Source organism: Lissotriton vulgaris, chromosome 2_1 (genome assembly GCF_964263255.1).
Source record: "Lissotriton vulgaris chromosome 2_1, aLisVul1.2, whole genome shotgun sequence".
NCBI lineage: Eukaryota > Metazoa > Chordata > Amphibia > Caudata > Salamandridae > Lissotriton > Lissotriton vulgaris.
In genome coordinates, this window is record NC_141687.1 from 1,742,739,669 (window position 1) to 1,742,762,359 (window position 22,691).

The 22,691-nt window shown below is 45.0% G+C and overlaps 1 protein-coding gene across 1 annotated transcript in view; it reads right to left on the reverse strand.

The window, feature by feature from the left end:
* The window catches only part of TSPAN4 (tetraspanin 4), a 766,988-nt gene that overhangs the window by 320,657 nt on the left and 423,640 nt on the right, over window positions 1–22,691 (reverse strand). Inside the window, exon 2 of the mRNA XM_086957743.1 lies at window positions 17,442–17,633. Coding sequence (XP_086813869.1) covers window positions 17,442–17,633 — 192 coding nt within the window. The remainder of the gene's footprint in view (window positions 1–17,441; window positions 17,634–22,691) is intronic.

Here is a 22,691-nt window from a genome sequence, read left to right on the forward strand (position 1 = left end):
GGAGAAAAAGGACTTTGCTGTTTGCTTTGTCACCTGCTTGAAGAAAAGATCTACAAGGGCTTGAAACTGAGCTTGCCCCCTATTCTGAAGTCTCAGGGACACAAAGACTTCACCACCAGCTCCCCTGAATTTCCTTGCTGGGAATTCCAACCTGCAAATAGGTGACTGCTGCTGTTTAGGACCTCTAGATACTGTTTGTTGCTGGGAGTTGGAAGATCGACGCAACGGGAAAGAAGCGTGCCGCGTCCGCACTTGGTTCCAATTGCTCGCCGAGCAACCAGGAAGAAGCGCACCGCATCAACACTGGGCCCCGGCGCATCACCGAGAAAACGTCACAGCACCTGCCTTGCTGCTGCAAAAGGTACTGGATCATTGCATTGCATCGACCTGCCATTTTGTCGCATCGCACCGGATCATCGCTGCGCATCGAGGTGCCATCTTGTCGCATCGTAAATGTTGCATCGTAAGAAACAGACGCATCCCCTCCTCTCCGGTAAGGAACAGACGCTTTGCCTCCCCTGCTCTGCAGTAAGGAACAGACGCATTGCCTTCCACGAAGCAAGGAACTAACGCATCACCTTCCCTGCGACCCTTTTGTTTGTTTTGCATGATGCAGCTAAGATACTTTGTGGGAAAAGTGTCTCATTTACAACTTGCATTGAACTGAACTATTTCTATCATTTAAGAGCCTTATTTTTGATACTGTATTGTGGATTTTTTGTTGTTTGGTCTTGTATTGGTTTAGATAAAGATTACTTATTTTTCTAAACTTTGTAGTGTTTTCACTGTATTACTGTATGTGTTCAAAAATGCTTTACACACTGCCTCTGAGTTCAGCCTGTCTGCTCGTGCCAAGCTACCAAGGGGCGAACAGGGGTTATTTTAGGAGGGTATCCCTTTTACCCTAAGAAGGTGATGCGTTAGTTCCTTGCTTCGGGAAGGCAATGCGTTTATTCAGAAAAAAAATACAGGCGCAGGTCAGTTGCTGGGCATGAAAAGTTTTGCCATGCTTAACCTCTTCTGAATCTTCTGATCACAACTAGCATTCCTTTTAAATTTCTACATATTGTACAGAGAGCAGTATAGTGATCATTTCTGCTAATTGGTTGTTGGGCGTTGTACAAGCATGAGTGTTGTATGTGGCCGTGTTCACTCTGCTCAAGGCCCTCCGCTTCCATGGCCAATGCAGACGTTGATGTTCTGCTGAGTCTTGGCTTCATCCACTTGGAACAGCCTTCACAGAAACCTACGGCTAATTACAAACCATCTGTGCTTTCATAAACAACTGAAGCCCGGGCTCTTCTGCGCTGCTGATTGTAATGAGTTGAAGGATTCTAATCTTTCTGCAGTGAAGTGAGAATGCTGTTTAGCATTCTTGCTGTTGTCCTGGTATGACCCACTTGAAAGCGCTCAAGGAGACCCTTAAAATCCATGACACTCGAAGATGGAGTTATGGTCTTTGAAATATTTTCAGTTTTGATGAGGTTCCCTTTGCTGCACTCAACACCACCTGATGTTTTGTATGGGGTGGACTGATTGTGCTTGTTGCTTGGATGGCTAAGGGAAGCTTTGGTGGGGTTGGTGGCCTGATAGTTTGGCCTTTCTTTCCTCTGTAGGAATGATCTCATAATCTTTTAAGTCTGCCGTTTTTCTTCTTTCTTTGGGTTGGATGTTCATTCTATGTTAGACTTTCTGGGTGTATGGGGGATGGGGGGTGGAGGTAGGCCTTTTACCGATTTGCCAACGGGCCTCATTAATAATGACCCAGAAAAAAATAAACAGGGCCTAGGTGTGTTGGGCACAGCATTGGGGTGGGTTGGCTCACTCAAATGGGAGCCAGGGATGGCAGAATGGGTGAGCTAGGCGGTAGAGGTATGGCGGATGAGGACTATTTGCTTGTCTTACAGAATATCTGGGGCATTATTTCAGGTTATTGGAGGTGGAGCAAGGCAGTTTATGGTGAAAGAAATATATGGATTCTGTGTTGTAATGGCAACAGCTGGTTATGGTGGCAGTCCTGGTCAGCAGATGCATATTCTATCATGAAACATCAATGGGGTTCAAGCACCACAGAAACGTAAATAATTTGTGTGAATAATTTCGTACGGGAAGAACTGAACACGCTTAGGTCACAAATTCTATGTCTCCAGGAGAATCATCTGTCTCAGTCTGAGAGTTCACTGTTAAAAGAACTCGAGAATCAGACCCTATCACTTTCTTGTTTTACTTCTGACCAGAGGGGGTTTGCACTCCTGGCACGTGATAGCAGGTGGGGGGTTCTGCAACAAAAGATGGATCCGGGGGTAGTGCTGGTTGTTAGTGAAGATTCAGAAGGACAGGTACCGCTTTACTATCTGTGTTCTTTATGGGCCGAACACGGATGACCCGAAGGTTCTGAATTTTCTTTTATCCGAGTGGCATCTTTGGGTACCACCTTATATTGTAAGTGGTGATTTCAATGTGACACTGTGTCCTAAAAATTATTCCGCATCCCAGCTAGAGTCCACAGACCAGTTTTTTTATGACCCAATTCGACGGGACAAGCATTGGCTCCGGGGAGGCGGTTCATCAGTTAATCCCTGCATATGCTCTTGTCGATCTCTGGTGTTTCAAGAATTCTAAGGAACCAGAGTTTACATTCTATTCTGTGCCCCATAAAGCTATGTCAAAGCTCAACATGTTCTTGGTTTGCAATACCCTGGCTTCCTCCTCAAGGATTACACGTAGCCCAAGGGTTTTGTCTGACCATAATGCTTTGTCACGGTATATCCAACTGGAGGGGTCTGCACAGGCATTAGGCCTTTGGAAATTGACATTCAAATGTAGTTTATTGTTAAAAGATGGCTATGTAATCTCTATCTCATGGTGAAGGACAGGCATTGGGCCGACCGGCTTCTGAAGCAGTCCAGAGTTCATAGAGCCTCTCTTCGGAAACAAATTTGGGGTAAGGCGGTCAAAAATGGTTGGGCCCGCCAGATGACCTGCTTCGAAAACAGTGAGGAAATGGGGTGAATCTTATCATTTAGGGTATGAAATAGATCTAGCCTGAATAGTATTCAGGAGATCAGGGAGGAGATTGGGTCTCTAGTTGCTGATCCAACTTTAGTGTGTTAAGTCTTTCATAGGTTCTACTAGGAACTCTATGGAGTGCACTGCTTTTCTTCAACAGAGGACATCTCTTGATTCACTCCGGTGTTAAGGGACCTGTTTAATTCTTTTCATCTGTCAGATAGAGTTCCTGAGTCTTGGAGGGAGACAAACATCATCTTCTTTTCTAAAATGGGGAAAGATCCTCCACCTTGTGGTGGATTGTATTGCCCGATTTCATTGTTTAACGCAGATTCTAAGATCTATACATGTGTTCTCGCTAATCATATGTCTGTAATAATTTCAGCATGGTTTCATCCTTGGCTGGGACACAACATCACAGGGGCTGCAACAAGCTTCCTAAGCACTTTGGTCCTGAAGAAAGCCTTTAGAATTTACAAGAAGGCTGAAACATGTCGACCCAAAGGACGGTAGACTGGTAACTGGGTCTACAATCGCACCTGAATTGTTTTTACTTTCTCACATCACCATCTTTGGAATAACATTTCTGTGCTATATAGTGATGTAGAGAATTTTAACTCATAACACCAACACCTGAGCACATGCACTTTTTTCACTGTTCTTAAATCTCTGGACACTACTGGAAAATCAGTTGGTCTACCTCCTGGTGGAGGACAGCACACAAACTATTTAAGAACCCTATGATGATGCTGGAATGTTACACCTAGGCGGAGAATCAAGATATACCGCCACCGGCCGGTAGACATTTTATGAGGGTTTTTATATGACTCAAATTCGATAAAGACCCTGGTTTAACAGGACGAGTGATCCAAGTAACCATGGCTGACCGCCAGTGTTGCGAAGTTACGTTTAACTCAACTTCAAACTTATCGTGTATCAAGGTGCACCATCTCAAATGCATTAACAATTGGTATTATACAACCTCGTTGTCTCTTCAATATGAAGTTAAGACCGGATGATCATTGCTTCCCTGTGGACCTGCAGGGATGCAGCTCATTTTTTTGCCTCTTGCCCTGCGTTACGCGTGCACTGGGAATTTGTTTTTGGCAAACTAGGTCTCATTTCTAACCGGGCAGTTGTGGCTGATCCGAAACTGATTATTTTGGGTGACTCGCCGCTTATCCATTCCTACTTATCTGGTTTATACTTCTTTTCTATTGCGTTAGCTAAATTGATTCTGGCACAATTCTGGCACTCCAGTGAGTCTCCTGACCCATGGATCTGGTGACGAGAATTTTTGTATACAAGCAGGCTTGAGATGGTGCTAATCGAGAACAATCCTCGGAGGAAAAAACTAGGTCAAATCTGAGACCCCTTTCAGGGCTGGTTTTCAGAGGTTGCTGTTTATCAGGACTGTTTCGCCTAGTTTTTCTAGTTGTGTTTGTTTTCCACAGTGCTCTCCCCACCTATATTCTGTTAGGTATCATATAAGTCTGCTCTTATTTTGCTTTTTTTAGATTTTTAATTTTGTGAAACATTTATCATTAAGATAATTGGTATGCTGGCTCTGTTCTAATAGGATTGTTGGTTTATTTTTGCCGTTAAGTTTGCCCCTTTCCCTCATTTGATCGATAGGTTATGTATCTGTCCCCATCCTCAGGGTATTGATTGTTTTCTTGCTATGTAAAATGCATTAAAAATTATTTAAAAAACATAAATAAAACGGCTAAAAATAATTCTGCTAGAGAATGTATCACATAGTTTTGGCTTTTTTTATAGCATAATTTATATAACCTTGCTGCATATTTTGGCCCTCCATGATGCATAATCCTAGTAGCCCTGACAATGCTAAAGGTCTTCAGAGTGGTTTGAGGGCTCTTATGACGATGATGGAATTCACATTACACAGGGAACTTTAAAATATTTTCCATATACCACAGTTCCTTGTGAAATATGGGATTTTATAACTATGCATTATACAATAAAATCATTCAAACGTGTTATATAGTAATATACTTGGGATGGAAGTATGGTGTCTGGTGGTGGACTGCTGCTGAGCATATTAGTATTTCAATAAGTGGAACAGGATATGATACTTTATATATCTCTCTTTGGGGTAGCATTCTTACTCAGTAAATTTAGTCCAAGCAAGAAACTGACAAGACAGCAACAATCTCCAATGTGTTGGTCCTAAAATGAAACAAATTAGTCCAAATGATGTTATCTTTAACAAATAGTATCTATAGAAATGAAATTCCAAGAGTTGGACATAGTAAATATTTTTGTACTTTGTAGTAACTAAAAGTAATTTTCATTAACTCGTTAAATTCAAACCAGATTTTGTTGGTGAGGCGAATTATGGTAATAAACAATCTCTTTTTGAATGTTCTTTAATTTATGTAATTTTTTAGAGCTTTTATTTTCTTCTTAGCCCATGGCAAGTAATGTATGCACTTGATTGGCAGTGTGTTATTCTTTTTAGGAGGCACCACGAGCCGTCATTTTGTGATATGCATGTTGCTACGTAGAAGGATAACTAAATTAATTTAGGCTCAACATGTTGTTTTTAGGCGTGAGCAAAAATGGAATCCTTCGTCCTCAAATCAAGCAAGAGTATGAAATTTCACCTTGCATGAAGGGAGCAAAATTTCCTGTTTTCATCCGAGGTACATTTTATCCAGACAGGTTACTCCAGGTGACAATTGTAGGCAATCCATACTAAGAGTGTGAAGGGTATGTGGGGTGGAGTGGGGCTCCAAGCCTGAAGATGTACCCACTGCCATTAGGCCTTCCCTTTCAGGTAAAAGGAAGCTATTAAACAGAGCACCCAGAAATGTGTCTCAGTGTTTTATGTGCTCTCATATGTGTATGCAAAATAAGCACCAGAGATGTTACACCCCTGTGTATGGATGACTGTGTGTGTGTTTCTGTACGTGTCATGTAGATGTGGGTAGGTACAATTTGTATGTGTGTTTTCAATAATCAATAGCGTTTATGCATGTGAATGTATATTATGTGACTGAGATTTAATTTATTGATGACTGTTTGTAAAGTTTCCATAAATGTATTTTATGAATATCCATGTGATATGTTAAACCTGCGTGCGCAAGCACTACCTCGGTAGTGCTGCGCATGTCCGTTGGACGACGCGGCCTCGCCAGCGCAATAAATCACCCTCACCACGGCAAAATTTACGCCGCAGTTAACGGGTTAATGGGAAAACTACTTGTATCCCTTATTAGGTCTAGCTTGACAACACAGCTTTTGACATACCTTATGCGATCAACAGAGAGGCTAAGTCTTCACACATGTTGGTTCCCTAGAGCACAGCATTTGATTGGGCAGATGGGTTGTGCTTTCCACTGAAAAGATTGCTTGTTTGAACTTTTTGTCTTATGGAAAAGGTTATGCTCAATACAGCTGGACTCTATTCAATGTTTTAGAAACCCAGTGATCAAGAATATAAGCCTCATTTGTTTCTTATAAAAAGTTACAACAAAGGCAGTAGACCTGACATATTTATTGTGAAAACAGCTGTTAAAGTCAATAGGCATTAAGGATCATTTGTAATTACACTATATTAAAGTCTACAGAGTGGCATTTTGATACATGGAGTGTCAAAGCTTATAGTAGTAGGTAATGGTTTTGGTGTTAGTTACTCCCTCCAACAAACCGTGGGGATAGAAGATTTGCACTGGGATAATCTTTGTTAGGCCCTCTTAGGAGACATAGTATTTTGCTTTGTCAAAGGTAATTTTGTAAACATTTGTAATTTTATGACTGTATTCCTTGTAGGAAAGCATACGGTAAAACAGTAGGTCTGAGTTTTTTATGGTGACAAGCCAATAATAAACGGTATAGGTCAGATTGGTTCACTGGGAAAAGTTACATACAATGTCATGTGGTCTGGACTTATTTATTGAATAAAGGTAAGATAAAAGCAGCAGGCCTGGTTTATTTAATGTGAGAACCATTTGTTAAAGCCGATAGACCTTTAACGGTGGATTATGATCACACTGTTTTACAGAATGTAGACAGGTATTTTGTTACATGAAACCTTAGAGATTACAGCTGTATGCCAGTCTTTACTGTTGGCCTCTCTGACAACCCTGTGGGTAGAACATTTTTACTGAGAAAATCTATGTTAGGCTTGCTTGAGAGAGGTTGCATGTTGATTTGCCACCAGTATTTATTTCATATTTTTAATGTTTTAACTGTGTGTATGACGATTGCCAGCTTATAGGCACTTCTGGAGCCTGTGCTGGTGTCTGGCCATTAGTAAAGACTATAGGCCTTGCTCGTTCATTCAAAAGAGTTGTGTGCGGTGCCATAGGTTTGACGTATTATGAAATGTTATAAAAACAGTACGCCTGATTTACTTGTTGTGAAAAATGTGTTAAATGCAATAGTCTTTTAAGGGTGGATTGTTATTACACTGTGTTAAAGTCTGTATTCTACTTTACCAGAACAGGCCTAGGGACAATAATAAGTTGGTGATGAATAGACGTTTCAAACTTCCCTCCAGAACTGCGTGGGAGTGAACTGTGAAACTCAGTCACAGCTTCTGGGCACAGCTTGGTCCCCAGACAGTAAGAAAACACGCTCCCTGGTAACAGTAACTAACCTCCGTAGTTCCTTATTACTGTTCCAGTCACAGCTACTGTCCATTCTATGTGATGGGGCAGTGCAGGGGCACGCGGGGGCAGCACCGGGAAAAATAAATAAATATACACTTACCTTTTGCTACCGCTCCACGCCTTCCTGCTCCTGCACTGCAGCTCCCATGAGCTCAGGCTCCCAGCTCACCACACAATCTCAGCATTTCTCTAATTGCTATTACTCCCACCATGAGAGAAGCATTGGGATTGGGCAGAGCGGGCCGGTTTCACGCTCCAGCAGGGACTGCAAGTCTGTGCTCCTAACCCTGCAGATCTCGCTGAAGAATAGGAGATATCCAAGTGTGCACGTCGGTTTGGATGGCCGTGGCCGCTCAGTGAAATCGGCATGCGTACTTTCAGTGCCCACCACTCCTCCGTCCACTTCTGGTGATGATGCTACCCCGTTCCGCCCCACCCCGCCCCACCCCAGACTCGGTGGACTCAGGAAACTTGGCCGAGTCAATAAAATATAGAATGTTAATAAAAGTGTTTTATTATCATTTTATTATTCATTTTCTGGTTTAAGCAGTGGGGCGACGTTCCGCCGCCATAGCGGAGGAGCCACCCCTGTTAACTGCACTAGAGCTGAAGTACACTCTTCTCGCACTGTTGCCCATATTCAGGGACGTATGGCCGATCACTGTAATGAGCCAGACAACAGCCGGGTCCAGCTAGGTTCTACAAAGCCTGGGCCTCTAACAGAGGGCTGAGTGATAGTGCTTCAGGTTTGCATATGAACGCCTGTCACTGGCTCCTGACTCGATCATCCTGATGACTGGGGAAGTGTAGAATGCAGGGGTGTAATCCAGACCGCTGCAGCCCCCAAGGCGTGGGGCATCTTCCAGGGGGACACCTGGTCAGGGTATGGCTTATGAATGTATGTGAGTCCTGGGGGTCACAGGGGCTCTTCACCACACTCTGCAGGGAGCCTGATCATATTAAATATCACAAAAAGAACAGGGTTAAACAACTAAGTGGAGATAGAAAAGGTGTGCGGGAATGCACCAATTTTGTACAACTGCCCTCACACACAGCAAGCTTCATCATAGGTGTGCTAACACACCTCCGCGCCAGCCCAACGCTGAAGGTGGAGCAATAGGGAGGGGAAGACAATACAACACAAAATCTGAAAGTGGAATCCCAGGTGAGATAACAGTGCAGAACAAGTGATAATAAGTGATATAAAACTGGTACCGGGGTATCCTTATTCCAATTTTAATGTTAGGTGCCCCGTCCAGAATGTAAAACAAATACGTGGGTGGCAGGTTGGAGAGCTTATAATGAGATTCCAACCCCCCCACTCTGCGTAAATGTCGCCATGTTTCAGCCAGCAAAATATAATACTTAGTCCTGAGGAAAGCCGGGGTATTATTGTCTCAAGTGCAGGTCGGCACGTGAGACAATGTGCCGACCTGCCAACTCACACGGTGCCACAGTGTGCCACATGATATTGGCTCCCTTCGCATGATCGCTTGATGAAGAGCAGGTACCTGTACATTGAGTGGGTTTCCAGCTCGTCTGTGGATGCTCTCAGCAGGCGAAGTCCATTAGGGGGCGTTAAAATACCCCAGAACATCGACGTAAGACTCAGCAATGTTTGTTTAGTTTGTAAATGTATTGGCATTTATATAGCGCACTACTTACCCGTAGGGTCCCAAGGCGCTTTGACCGCTGCGAAACCCTTCCTGGCTTCCCTGAGAGATGGTCCCTTAATGGGTATCTCCAGGGTGAGACCAGGCATCCCCGGCGGTCTGGTGGGGCCGTTAGTGAAGATGAGGCAAGCTAATGCCCAGAGTTGCCGAGTGTGATCGCTGATCAGAGTGGGCACCGAGGCGAGAGAATTATCGAGTCAGCTGACCCTGGTCCAGAAACCTGCCGCGCCGGGAATCGAACCCTGGTCCCGGGCCGTCCTCTCTGCTCTCGGGTCTGCCGCCTCTAACCAGTGAGCACACTACTTCAGTTTGGGGTTGATTGAGGGGGAAGGGGCCAGAAATGCCTCTTAGGTAGTCTCAGCATGAAGCCCCACCCCCTCCTCACAAAGTGAAACTTTTTTGAAGTTGGCAGGTCTGCAATGGGTATCCCACAGTGCCCCTGAGCGGGCATCCTAAAAGAGCCTTGAATACAGGTTAAACCTGCAAAATACGTTATGGCTGGCCCCATGGGTACAAAACTGTTACGAGGGCTCGAGTCGGGGTACCAGGCGGTTGGACGGCATCCCCCCACTTATTTTACCAGGAGCTCGATAACTATAAACTGCAACTGAGTGCACGCTACCTTTCGTGACCTCACTTCCTGTTGTGACGTCAGCGTCCCCCACTTCTTTTTTTAGGACTTGTGCCCTGACTGTTACCAAGAAATACGGGTATGCTCAGTGCTTTGCAAGTTGTTCTGATGTTGATGGGAATCCATCCAAGGGCCTTTCCTTTACAGTTCAAATGGGAACATATATGGGTTTTAAACAGTTTTGTTTCTACTTTATGCAGAGAATAGTCATAGGGTGACTAGACTGGGAAGCCACCAGTGCAGCCCTGCCGCTCTGTGATTAGAAGGAGATGAGGGGAGCGAGTGAGTTGCAGCATTCCTTTAGGGAGCCGGGAAAGGGCTGCTGAAAGGAAGGCATCCGTTCTATTGTATGGGAGCATGTCTTCTCTCTGATGAACGAGAAATGTGATCACACATTCCTCTGGCACCACGAAAGAGCCGAGACTCTGATACACAAACAAGATGTCGGACAATCATCTACTAATGTATCTATGCATTTATTTCTTCGTTTATTTATGCATTTGTATTTAGCGCGAACATTACCCAAAGGTGCCAGAGCACTTCACAGTCGACATATGTTGTTATATGGATATTTAAAGAGGGCTGAAGAATTTCCAAATATATTTACTTACCTAAGCTCTAGAATTACAAACTGGTAAATCATTTTAGAAAAATGAAGCAAGTTGTACATTAGATAATCCAGCAGTGAAACGTGTGAGCACCTGTTGAAGTGCAGGCAGTGCAGTGTGGTTCTGTGCCAGAGGGGAGTGAACACGTCCTCGACGGTCACGGAACGGATTAGCTGCAATGACGTCGCTGAAGTGCCACTGAAGGACGAGGCTTTCAGTTCCGTTTTAAGGTCGCCAGCAGGGTTTTAGTCAGTGCTTGAAATAGAAGTGCTGGTACTCTGTAAAGTACCTGCTTGTTTCTGAGAAGTGCCGGTACTCTCCAATTAAAAGTATAGTATTTCTCTCGAGAAGTGCCGGTACTCTCCCTCTCAAAATAAAATAGTGCCGGTACTCCGTACCAGACAGTACCGGCCCATTTGAAGCGCTGGTTTTAGTGCGAAGATTCGGAGGTAGTGAGTTCCAAAGTCTGGTTGCGCTACCCGAGAAGGATTGTGCCAGGAGTCGTTCCTTTTTAAAGGTCGGGGGTTCTAGCAGCAATGCTTTGCCGTTTCGCGATGTTAGAACATCTAATACAGCCGGGCCTGCAGACATTAGCCCAATGTGGATAATATTGGGATAAAATGGGAAATAGTATGTTTGTTGCTCTCAGTATCTCTATGCGCGGCAGGAGGAGGTACTCGCGGGCACCTTGGATGGAAAACAGGTCCCAGCACACCTGTAAAAACGCCCTTAACACATTATAAGGTCATGTAGGCAAGAAATACCAAATTCAAAAACATCTCCGTGTAAATAACAATAGCCTCGGGTATGAGTGACTTCTTAGCCCTAATTATGAAGTCTATATTAAATGATGGGAAATAACGTGAGCAAGCTATTTTAACCCTCTTTGTCTGAATTATTTGCCTTGCTCCTTGTTTTGCATAGGTGGTGACCACATGTGCTAAAACAAGCCCACTGCACTGTTCACACCGGCATCAGAGCTCCCTGCTGTAATGACGGGCGTCATTCTGAGCTGCGCCTCCAGATCCCAGCGTGGGTGGAAACCACAGCCTGTGCTCGAGGTGGGGGTGAACGGTGCACTACTTGCACGCCCCAGAGGTTTGTGCCTGCATCATTGGCTGCGGGTTACCCTGGCACAGATCGTGCGCGCGAACATCACACATTTTGAGCACACTCAGAATGTTACAAACACGCATGACTGGCAAGTAATCCCCCATTCCAAGTTCCACAACTCAGACCGGTGCAGCGGTTTTGAACATGTCGAATGCCACACCGAACAGAATCACAAAATCACAAAATCCGGACACAGGACCACTGCCCCAAATTTGTGAGGAATTAAGAATGAGCGCCAACATCTTAATTGAATTCAGTAGCTGCTTAAAGGGAGAGATGCCAATGGCAGGCACAGATGGCCTGATCCACGGGAATCCGCAATCTGAGTTCACGCGGAGGGCTTGAGTCAACATCTTACCAGTGGTGTAAGGGAATATGATCAGGATAAAACACACAAAGTACAGAGGGGTGAGAGGATAAATCCTCTTCAACCTCACGCTCAATAATTAAATTTCACAAAAAGAAGAGGGATAAACAACTAACCTATAGATTCATCACGGCATGTTTTGCGAGTCTGTAATAGCGATTATTAAGGAATCGCTATTACAGACTCACAAAAAGGGATTCATGTAGAAATCGCAAAATTTATTGCGATTTTTACAGCTTCCTTATTTGCGATTAGCTAATTGCTATTCGCAAATAAGGAATAACTCCCCATTCATTCCTATGGGCCTTAAGGCCCATAGGAATGAATGGGAAGACATATCAATGTGCGAATCGCTATTAGCGATTCGCATGTTCATGTTGCACCCCTGAAATGATATTGGATGCTGGTGTTACGCACACACATGTCCCAAGGACATGTGTGTGTGTAACATACAACTTAGAAAAATGCACTTAAGTGCATTTTTCTAAGTTTCGGCTATTTACCACCAGGTCTGACTTCGCAGTAAAAAGCAGCCCAAAATAGCGAATTCGCAATTTTTAAATGTTTCATGAATTGCATTTAAGGAATCTCAAATAGAGATTCCTTAAATGCAATTCCTCACAAATTTGCAAATTCTATAATAGCGATTTTTGCATTTGGGATGATGAATCCCAAATGCAAAAATTGCGCTTGCAAAGGGCCAGATTCTCAGAATCTGGCCCTTTGCGAGCCGAATTTCCGTTGATGAATGCGGGAATGCACCAATTTTGTAAAACTGCCCTCGCACACAGCAAGCTGTGTCATGCTTCATCATAGGGCTGCTAACACTCCTTTAATCCTTTATATGCTGTAAAATGTAGGTGGCGATGGCAAGCGGGGGGGGGGGGGGGGAAGTTGAGCACAGGAGGGGCCCTGCCCAATGCAGCACATTCATCTCTTGAGATGCAAAGCCAACCACCTGCCCTCCGAGTAGAACTGAAAACAATGCTGGGGTCCTGCACATATAACATGCCCTCAGTGTTTAATGCCAGATCAGTGAACAGACGAAGAGGGAGATTGTGATTTACCCAAGATCAAACAGTTTGCTCAAGTAGGGGATACAAGACTGGAGAGCACTACTACCTACTTGCCACCATACTGGGTTTTGGTGACCATAGCATGAGGCAGGGTATGTGTCCATTGTCCCAGGTAATAGCCAGTCCATTTTCTAACTACTTTCTTAATAGCAGGCTTTACATCTATGCTCTCAACCTTACCAAAAAAGGGAGCAGAGGAATACTTTCCAAAAATGTGATAGCACAAGAGCACACAATTTGGCCAAATTGGAGACTAGGATTAAAAAAAAAAATCTCTCCTGGTTTATTTTTTTTACTACTCCACTAGACCACAACTGTGGAGGCAGTGATACGACTGGCAAGGCCAAAGGGCTGTCCTTCTCAGCAAAACTGTCACTGTGTTGTGGATCCTTGCCCTACCCTCGAATGCAGTGTTTATGGGCAGCCTATTTGCGCATTTGTTTTTGGTAGTATAGGTCAGATGGTAAAGCTGAGATTAGATATGAAGTACCATTGCTTCATGGCCAAAACATGCATACTGGACCTGACCTTTGGCCCTAGCTGGTTACTGGGCAGTATGAGTGGTAGATACTGATATTTACCATTAGTGTCTCAAAGCTGCAAAACAAATTCATTATTTTGAATACTAAAGATGTTCATTTCAGCGGCAGCTTCTCCGTTAAGGCGGAGGAGCGTCGCCCCACTGCTTTCAGCAGTGCAAAAAAGGAAGAATAAAATGATAATAACACAATGTTATCATCAATTTAATTTCTCTGTTGTTGCAGTTTTGCAGGGCTGGGCTAGGCTGCTCATAGAGCAGGGGTAGGAGTGGTGTGGGCACTTTGCCAGTGCCCATGACGGTTTGGCCATCCGTCTTGGGCCGGCCAACCAGTCATGCGCCCTTTACATGTTCCCCACTAGGCTGTATTACAGCATGGGTGGAGCACACGCACAGGCTCATAGTCCCCATCTGAGCACCGAACCACGGCACTCAGACCAACAACGATGCTGCTGTCATGATGACAGCTGTGTCGTGATTGGCTTTGGGGAGTTTGTATGCTTCCTGCTTCCATTGCTGAAAGTGCAGGCAAACATACTGCTTCCATACACAAAGAACAAAATACAGCGGTAACATTGGACAAGACATTCCCTAAGATTTCCACTTTGGATACCCAGTACGATCAGTCTTAAGAAGGTGGAATGCAAAGCAGCCCAGATTCAATCCATCACTTATTGTCAGGGCACAAGTCCTAAAAAAAGAAGTGGGGGGACTAACCTAGTTAATCTGACTGCAAGCGGCATCACGGCGCGTGACATCAAGGTGCGTGACATTGCGGCATGTGACATCGTGACGCATAATATCACAGAGTGACATCACACGAAGTGGCATCATAAGAAGTGACATCAGATCTTAAGCCCTTACATACATGCTTAACATGTCTATCATGAGAACATTGGAACATATTTCGAGCATATAGGAAAACCCTCCTGCTTTAGGCAGAAGATTCACATTTTTGTAAGCTACACATAAAACAGGTTTGCCTTTTGTCAGCGTAAACTTCCTCTACCCATAGTGCTTTAAAAGATAAAATATAGTGGTACTTAAATGATTTCAATGCCTCTTCAGGGGTAGTAAACACTATATAAATTACAATTATTTTGTGCAAATACAGGAAAAGACCAACACATCTGACATTCTTACAGGGCATGCATATCTTCTAAACAGGGACTGAACAAAGTGAAAAGCTGCCTCTCTTAAGTGTGTGTGTGAAGTACTAACAAGGTGTGAGCCTTTGTTTCCCCTCAGCTGTATTTGCATCTAGTGAGGCTCCTGACCTCAGCCAGCCAGGAGCCATGCACCAAGGGAGGCTTGATGACCCCTCAGATGGGCCCAACAGGAGTCTGGAATAAGAAATCCCCATCCCCACCTGCACATTGTTGCGGATCGAAAGCAGACGTGTTTGGAAATTACACCGGGACAAATTCAGCATATTTTCAGTGGGTCCCAACTTCTTGGCAGGGTGGACGGGTCCACCCTGTGAAAATAGTGGGTGAACGCTGTCCACCCATGTGTATCCCGACTCGTTCATTACTTATTTTGCAGTCTAAGGGACTCTCCTGAAGCAGGAGAGGTAGGCTCAGACTGGGTCCCGAGCTTGCTGTGCTACAGGACTTACTCTGCACCTCACTGATGGCACCCACTGAGGCAGACACCAGTCTGGTGTTTCTTGAGTTCCTTGTCAGTGAGGACCTGCCCTGACACTTCAGCCTGGACTATCTAATGTGTTGAAGGACAAAGACTGACTGCCTTTGGGGTTGTCTCTGTCTGTAATGGCACAGATGTGTAAAAATGTTCGATTGGAAGGCAGCCCAGAGTACCTACCACTGACTGAGATTAACCTAAATATTACACCCAACCATTTTTGTGTTCCCTCAGAAGTCATGTACCCGGAAGTGAACACTTACCTACCTGCTGTCTCATTTCTCTTTCAGGTCTTTTAGGCTCCCCTTATTCCTTAGGGGATATGTCACCTAACCTCTGCAGACGTTCTATACTGGGTAGGGCCAAGCTTCAGCTTTTAGCACCAAGGGGTAAATCAACCATATACTACAGGTGTGTGCTTTGTGCATCCACTTGGAACATGGACATCCATTGGACCTCAGCCTCAAGATGGCCAACGGGTAAGCAGCTCCGGTCGGGAGCTCCCCAGTTTGGGATTGCCTTTAGCATATATCCCCATCAAAACCCCCCGATTGGACCACCTCCATCACCCATTGGACCTCCTCCACCATCGGTGATCCTTGGCCCGCTTTTCTGTGATTTCCAGGGCCGTCCCGTTTGGTGATTCATGACAGCGTAATTGTGCAGCTCCGCCGCCGCTGACTTCTACAGCGTGCTATCCCACCAGAAAGACTAGATCCGATAACATGCTTACAAGTCCCAGAATCCAAAACATCTACAGAACCGAATTATGAGGGGTCAACCTTTTTCCAGCGGATTGGTGACTTTTCTCAATCACGGTCTGCGGAGATATAGCTGTCCTCAGCCTATCACTAACAACATGGCCGCCGTCTCGACACAACAGCAGACACAGTGACTGGAGTGCTTGCCAAGTAAGCATCCCTGTGGGGTTCTGGGCTCTATCTGATGATCAATTGGAATTTTTCATCTCACCGTCCAAGGAAGGTTTGACAAGGGCTGTGTTATTCAGAAAATGCCTGCAGACCTACTCCATATCATTTAGCTGTTTGGCCTGACTCTAAAATGGTGCCACACACAAGGCGATTGATCGGACTTGATTGGACACAGGCACAGTGATCGTAGTGATTACCAAGTCTCTATCTGAGGTGCAATTGGCATTGTTCATCTCCCCGGCTAAGAGGGGTATGCCGTGGGGGCTATGTGGTCTGCCGAAAGCCCTGCTGAACTAATACTGGAAAATGAACTGAGCATCCTGAACGTATGAGCACGCCTTCCGGACCCTGCACCTGCCTCTCCTCTCCGAATATCTCTCTTATCTGGAAGTAAGAAGCACATTTTCATACTTTTTATGATTCATTAAGTATTACTTGTGAAAAGCCTGACTTCAAAATGGCCACCAAAAAGGCCCTCAATGCCTTAATTACTACTACTGGCCGGCCTGACCGCAAGACCGCGACTAACAACGGATTATTTGTAACAGAATCTTCTAAATCCAAGGCAAAGAACCTTAAATTGATCTCCTGATCAGACATAAACTCAATAGACTTAAAGCATCCGAAAAGTCTTGAATAAAACTATTAAAAAAGAACCACAATAGGAATAGATTGGCTGAGGAAGTGACGATGCCCCCCGGGTGGAAACTATTTATGTTGTACTTGACCGCTGAGACCGAGCAACATGGCTGATGTCCGGTGGAGCTGTTTAGGCAGCTATAGAGGAGATTGGCTTCGGCTTCACCCCTGCGGCTGTCACCTACCCAGTCGTCTCTAAGCTGTGTTTCCTTTCCCCCTAAGCCTCCTCCTTTGGTGTTCCTGTGGCTGCCTCCACCTTACAGCCTGCCTGCCTGACCCGATCTGCATTCCTTACCGCTTTTTACCTTTCCCCCTCTATCCTTCATGCCTTATTGAATGTGTGTCTTGGCTATGCTATGCGCTAATACCTCATGTTATTGTTTTAATCACTGTTTTTCTCTTATGTTATACTTGGCTCCTGTCACTGATGTAATTTTGTAACTCGTAACTCGCTGATCCTCATGTAAAGCGCTCTGATACCTCCAGGTCTAGCCAGCGCTATATAAAACTCTGCAAATAAATAAATAATTAACATGATGCTCCGGTTTACGTCATGCAGATGTTGGGTACTCACACTCAGCAGGAGGCACTTGTTTTCTTTGATGGCACCCACGCACCCCAGGAAGCCGACAATCATGACGATGGTGCCAGTGGCGATCAGCAGGTTGGCCGCAGACAAGGACGGAAAGGAGGAAGAGAGAGTGGCAAAGTTGCCTTGCGTTACTGCCAGCCAGATGCCCACTCCGAGGATCCCGCAGCCTCCCAGCTGGAGAGAGAAGACAGAAATAGGACACATGAGCAGACTGCTGAGGCAGCACTGACAGACAGGCCTAAGATGGCGCGCGGCAGCAGCTGGGACCCATTTATACAAAGATGGCGAGGGGTAGACTACACAGGGCAAGCTTCACACTGCGTAAACTTCACACATGTGCAGTGCTCCCAATGACCTCTTTCTGGCATGAAAAGAGCCCTACGTTACACACATACACAGCTCTAGCATGGCATCTCTATCTTCATCCCTCATGCGCAAACTTTACCAGATGACCATGATTCTTCCTTTAGGAACAGCGATAGGTCTGTAGATGCATCTGAGCTGTGATCTGCAGTGATGCTGCTGTTCCGTTATTGCTGTTAATGACACTCTGTCGGATACCAAAGCATCTCTCCCTCTAATTCTATCCAGGCGCGGCGGGTAGTGGGAGTACCTGCTGGGCGGTGACGTGGGGAAGGGGAGGGGCAGGGTGGGGGGTAGTAATGTATGGATTATGGACCTTAGCAGGTAAGTAAACATATAAATAAATAAAATGAATTTTGTTGCGCACTGCATCGCATTTGGTGTTGCAGTGCGCGCAACGAAATTCATTTTATTTATTTATATGTTTACTTACCTGCTAAGGTCCGTAATCCATACATTACTACCCCCCACCCTGCCCCTCTCCCTTTCCACGTCACCGCCCGGCAGGAACTCCCACTACCGGCCGCGGCTGATTCTATCAGTATTAGACTCAAAGTTCCCCCAAAGTTTCTCGAAATGACCTACCACAGCGATTCAAGCATGAGGTTTCTCGTGCAGCGCTGCACGAAAGAGCCAGCGCTGTAGGCACGCTGCATGTTTGACCACACTGCATAGAGTTTCAGAGGCAAGGCCCCACTGCCTCTGCTTATATGAAACTCTGCAGAAGTGTCTACAGGCCCAATGCCTGTGAGATGCAAAAAATGCTGTCAAGTTTTACCCTGACTTGCGAATCGCTCTGCCCAAAGTCAGGCGTGCAACGCCTATAAGGCTAAAAGTGCACATTATTTATTGCCTCCATTCTCCATCCTTGATTGATGCTAGAATAGCAATAGTTGAACTTATATCTGAAACCCTACGCCAGCGGTCAATACAATGTTGAGTTACTCCAGGTGTCAGGGCATACATCCTGCATTCAGACAATGCTCTCATTCTCACAGCTCACCCTTCACTTTCATGTTCACCCTGCACTCACAGCAATCAAACTTCTCCCCATGCACTCAGGCCATTCACCCTCCTCCTACCCCGCACTCACATGAGCACACCGCTTTCCCTGCATGCACATGACACTCCACTCACTTGTCACTTTCACCGCTCATCCTACACTCAAAGCTATCACACTGCACTTATGCTGTTAACCTGCACTCACACCAGTCATCCTCTTCCTATCCTGCACTCACACATCCACACCACTCACCCTACACTCACAGCGACCACACTGCACTTCTGCCCCTTCCAATTCTCCCACCTCTTCACATGAGCACACCTCTCAGTATGCACTCACAGTGATCACACAGCATTCACATCACTCACTATGGTTTTCACCCTGCACTTACAAAAGCACACTACTCACCCTGCACTCATGTGACTCTTCAATCTCCTGTCACTCTCACTCAAACAAGCACATCCTCTCACTCTGCACTTTTAGCCTCAACCAAACTCATATGTCACATCATTCACCCTGCATTCTCTCCTCTCACCCTACTCTCACACTGTCTCATTGCTCACTGTGCACTCACATAGGCACTCCTGTCACTCACACAGCTCACCCTTCACTAACCTGGGCCCAAGACTCACCCTGCACTCACACCATGCAACCAAGCACAGCACACACCCTGCACTTCCTCCTCTCACCCTGCACTCACACGGACAAACCTCTCAGCCTGCATTCATACAGGCACTCTGTTCATCCTGCCTGCACACAGAGACAATAGTCTGCCAGAACTCAAAGGAACACACCACTCACTCTAAACTAACTCCTTTTATCATGCACTCACCAGTCACTCTCACAGGTCACCCTCACTCTTGCTGCTCCCCCTGCACTACATACGGGCACACCACTGATCCTGCATGTATACCGTGCACATCACCCTGCACTCACTCCTCTCACTCTGCATGCACTCCTCTCACCCGACACTCACTTGTTCCCTCCTCCCACATTGCATTCATGCAGCTCACCGACACTCATATTGGTACATACACTTGCACCACTCACGCTGAACTCACTCAAACTATTCGCCATCACCCAGCACTTACATGAGCGCACCCCTTACGCTGCACAATTAAAGTTATACAACTCTCATGAATATAAACATATTCCTAAGAAGGTACCAACAGAATACATGCTCTTTCCGTAATACTAGATGCCTACTTAATTCCATCTGCAACATCGGGGCTGGTGCAAGAAGTGAAAGTGGACAGAGAATGTAGGAATGCGTGAGGAGGGAGACCTGGGCTGAAGCTTTGAGGTATGATGATGGATTGAGGATTGTGTGACACCTTCAGTCATTCCTGGCTTTCCATTCACCACAATGCTTCACCCCAGGACTTGTAGTTTTGTATTTGAATTTTAAGTTGTGTCTCAAAAACCCCATAAATGCAAAGTATTACTGGATACAATCCATGTTTGTTGAAGACGTCAACCCTTTCATAAGGTCAATTGGATGCTGTCATATTACATGTTAGAACATGGATTATTTAATTTCCAATACTGCAGCTGCTTGAGCCACATGTAACACCAAATATAAGCCCCGTACAGCTATTTTAAGGAAGTGGACTTTACATTCACATCATACTTGTAACAAACATTAACAAGGCAATATATTATAATTTTGAATAGCTTATAAAGAATATGTTTTTATTAAGCTTGACTAAAAGGCAAGGCAGGGATAGCAGAAGCAGAAGGGTAAGCTTTTCTAACACAATAAGAGAAGATTGACTAATGAAAGTGTGAGTGACAGTGTGTCCGTGTTTGACAGAGTACAATTGTACAAAAGAGTGCCAAACATATATAGTGAGAATGTGCGTGTGTCAAAGTAAGTGTGTCATGCGTGCAAGTGTGCTGATGGTCTAGCATACTGGAGGTTATTCTTGTCTTATGGACAAGGGCACTAAGAGAATATGGGTGGGAGGAGTTACCTATGACAAACTGCAGACCCTGATATGCTTCTATTAAGACACCATCATTGGCTGTGGGGACTCAAACTGTCTAACTGAGAAAGCCCAGTCATGCCCAACGGCAGGGACACTGAACCCGTGCCACCACACCGAACCGAAGGCCCCAACATAATACATACCATTTTTAGCATATGGGGTGAATCCGTAACAAAAAGTAGGAACTGATATTTGACTCTTGTCATATGATTTCCTGTACTCATTTTATAGGGGGCGTCAATGGCAAAATGCTAACCCTTGTATACCAGAAGCAATTTTTAGAGGCATCCATGGCTGAAGTTTCCAAGCTAAATTTCTGGCACTGTCATATTGAATGTACTCCATGGCATAAGGGACTCACCCATGAAAAAATTATGACCCTGGTATAGTGAAAGTAATTTCTAACTCAAGACAAGAAGGAATTGACCCAAATAGGGCCACCCGGGTCACTCACCACCACCTCTCAGCCTTCCATACCAAATGAAGAGTCGATCAGACAGTAGAGAATACAAACCAATACTTGTTTATTCAGAAACACTTAGAGTGGAGCCCAGTCTGCCCAGTCGCTTAGGAGAGCTGCAGAGGAACTGACATCAGCAAGCATAACGATTATGACCCTGGTATAGTGAAAGTAATTTCTAACTCAAGACAAGAAGGAATTGACCCAAATAGGGCCACCCGGGTCACTCACCACCACCTCTCAGCCTTCCATACCAAATGAAGAGTCGATCAGACAGTAGAGAATACAAACCAATACTTGTTTATTCAGAAACACTTAGAGTGGAGCCCAGTCTGCCCAGTCGCTTAGGAGAGCTGCAGAGGAACTGACATCAGCAAGCATAACGATTATGACCCTGGTATAGTGAAAGTAATTTCTAACTCAAGACAAGAAGGAATTGACCCAAATAGGGCCACCCGGGTCACTCACCACCACCTCTCAGCCTTCCATACCAAATGAAGAGTCGATCAGACAGTAGAGAATACAAACCAATACTTGTTTATTCAGAAACACTTAGAGTGGAGCCCAGTCTGCCCAGTCGCTTAGGAGAGCTGCAGAGGAACTGACATCAGCAAGCATAACGATACATTATGCACAATTCGAAACCAATGAAAGCACGTCCACCATGGAATTTTCCAGGCCGATGCAGCTGGACAGTAAATTACAAAGGAGTAAGTTTCAATTCTGAAGTCGGGCACACATTATCTACTAGTCAAGGCCATTCTGTCTGTGCCCGCCACTAGACAAGTGGGAGAAAGCCTCTATCTAAAGGGAACTGTATGTGCTAATAAGAACAGTGTATTCATTAGTGTAGCAGAACTCAGCTTTGGAGAAACATAACTTAGAAGAAGCCATTTCTCGGAAATGGACAAGAATTAGTTTCGCTCATGATTCAAAATGGCGCCCATACACAAATCGGCGCTGCGAATGCTAACTTACGTAAGACAATGCAAAAGACTATTTTTTATATTCTAACAGACATTTGAAAAAAAACCAAGATCTATTCCTAGGAAAGGTTAGGCTTTCCGGGTGCTCCATGAAAGTACAGTCATTTTTATTGAGGGCCCATAAGGGCCTGCAGCGTTTTAGCAAATTTGATCCCAAAAGTTAAAACAAAATCTCAGGGAGAAGATTACTCTCCCTTAAATGATTTACAAAAAATCTGTTAATTTGTTTTGCTTGCTGGCACTTGGGGGGAAGTATCACACCCCACTGCTTACATACATATTTTTCCTCATATAATGGGTATCAGATTCGCTCTCACCCCATTTCTCGAAATGCTTGTCCTGCCCTTTTGCTGTGAGAAGGACTGGCTTTAAGGCAGTGTGGCTGGTGCAACCGCACCTGGCATTGATTTTGGTGGGGGGCGCTGTTTAAAA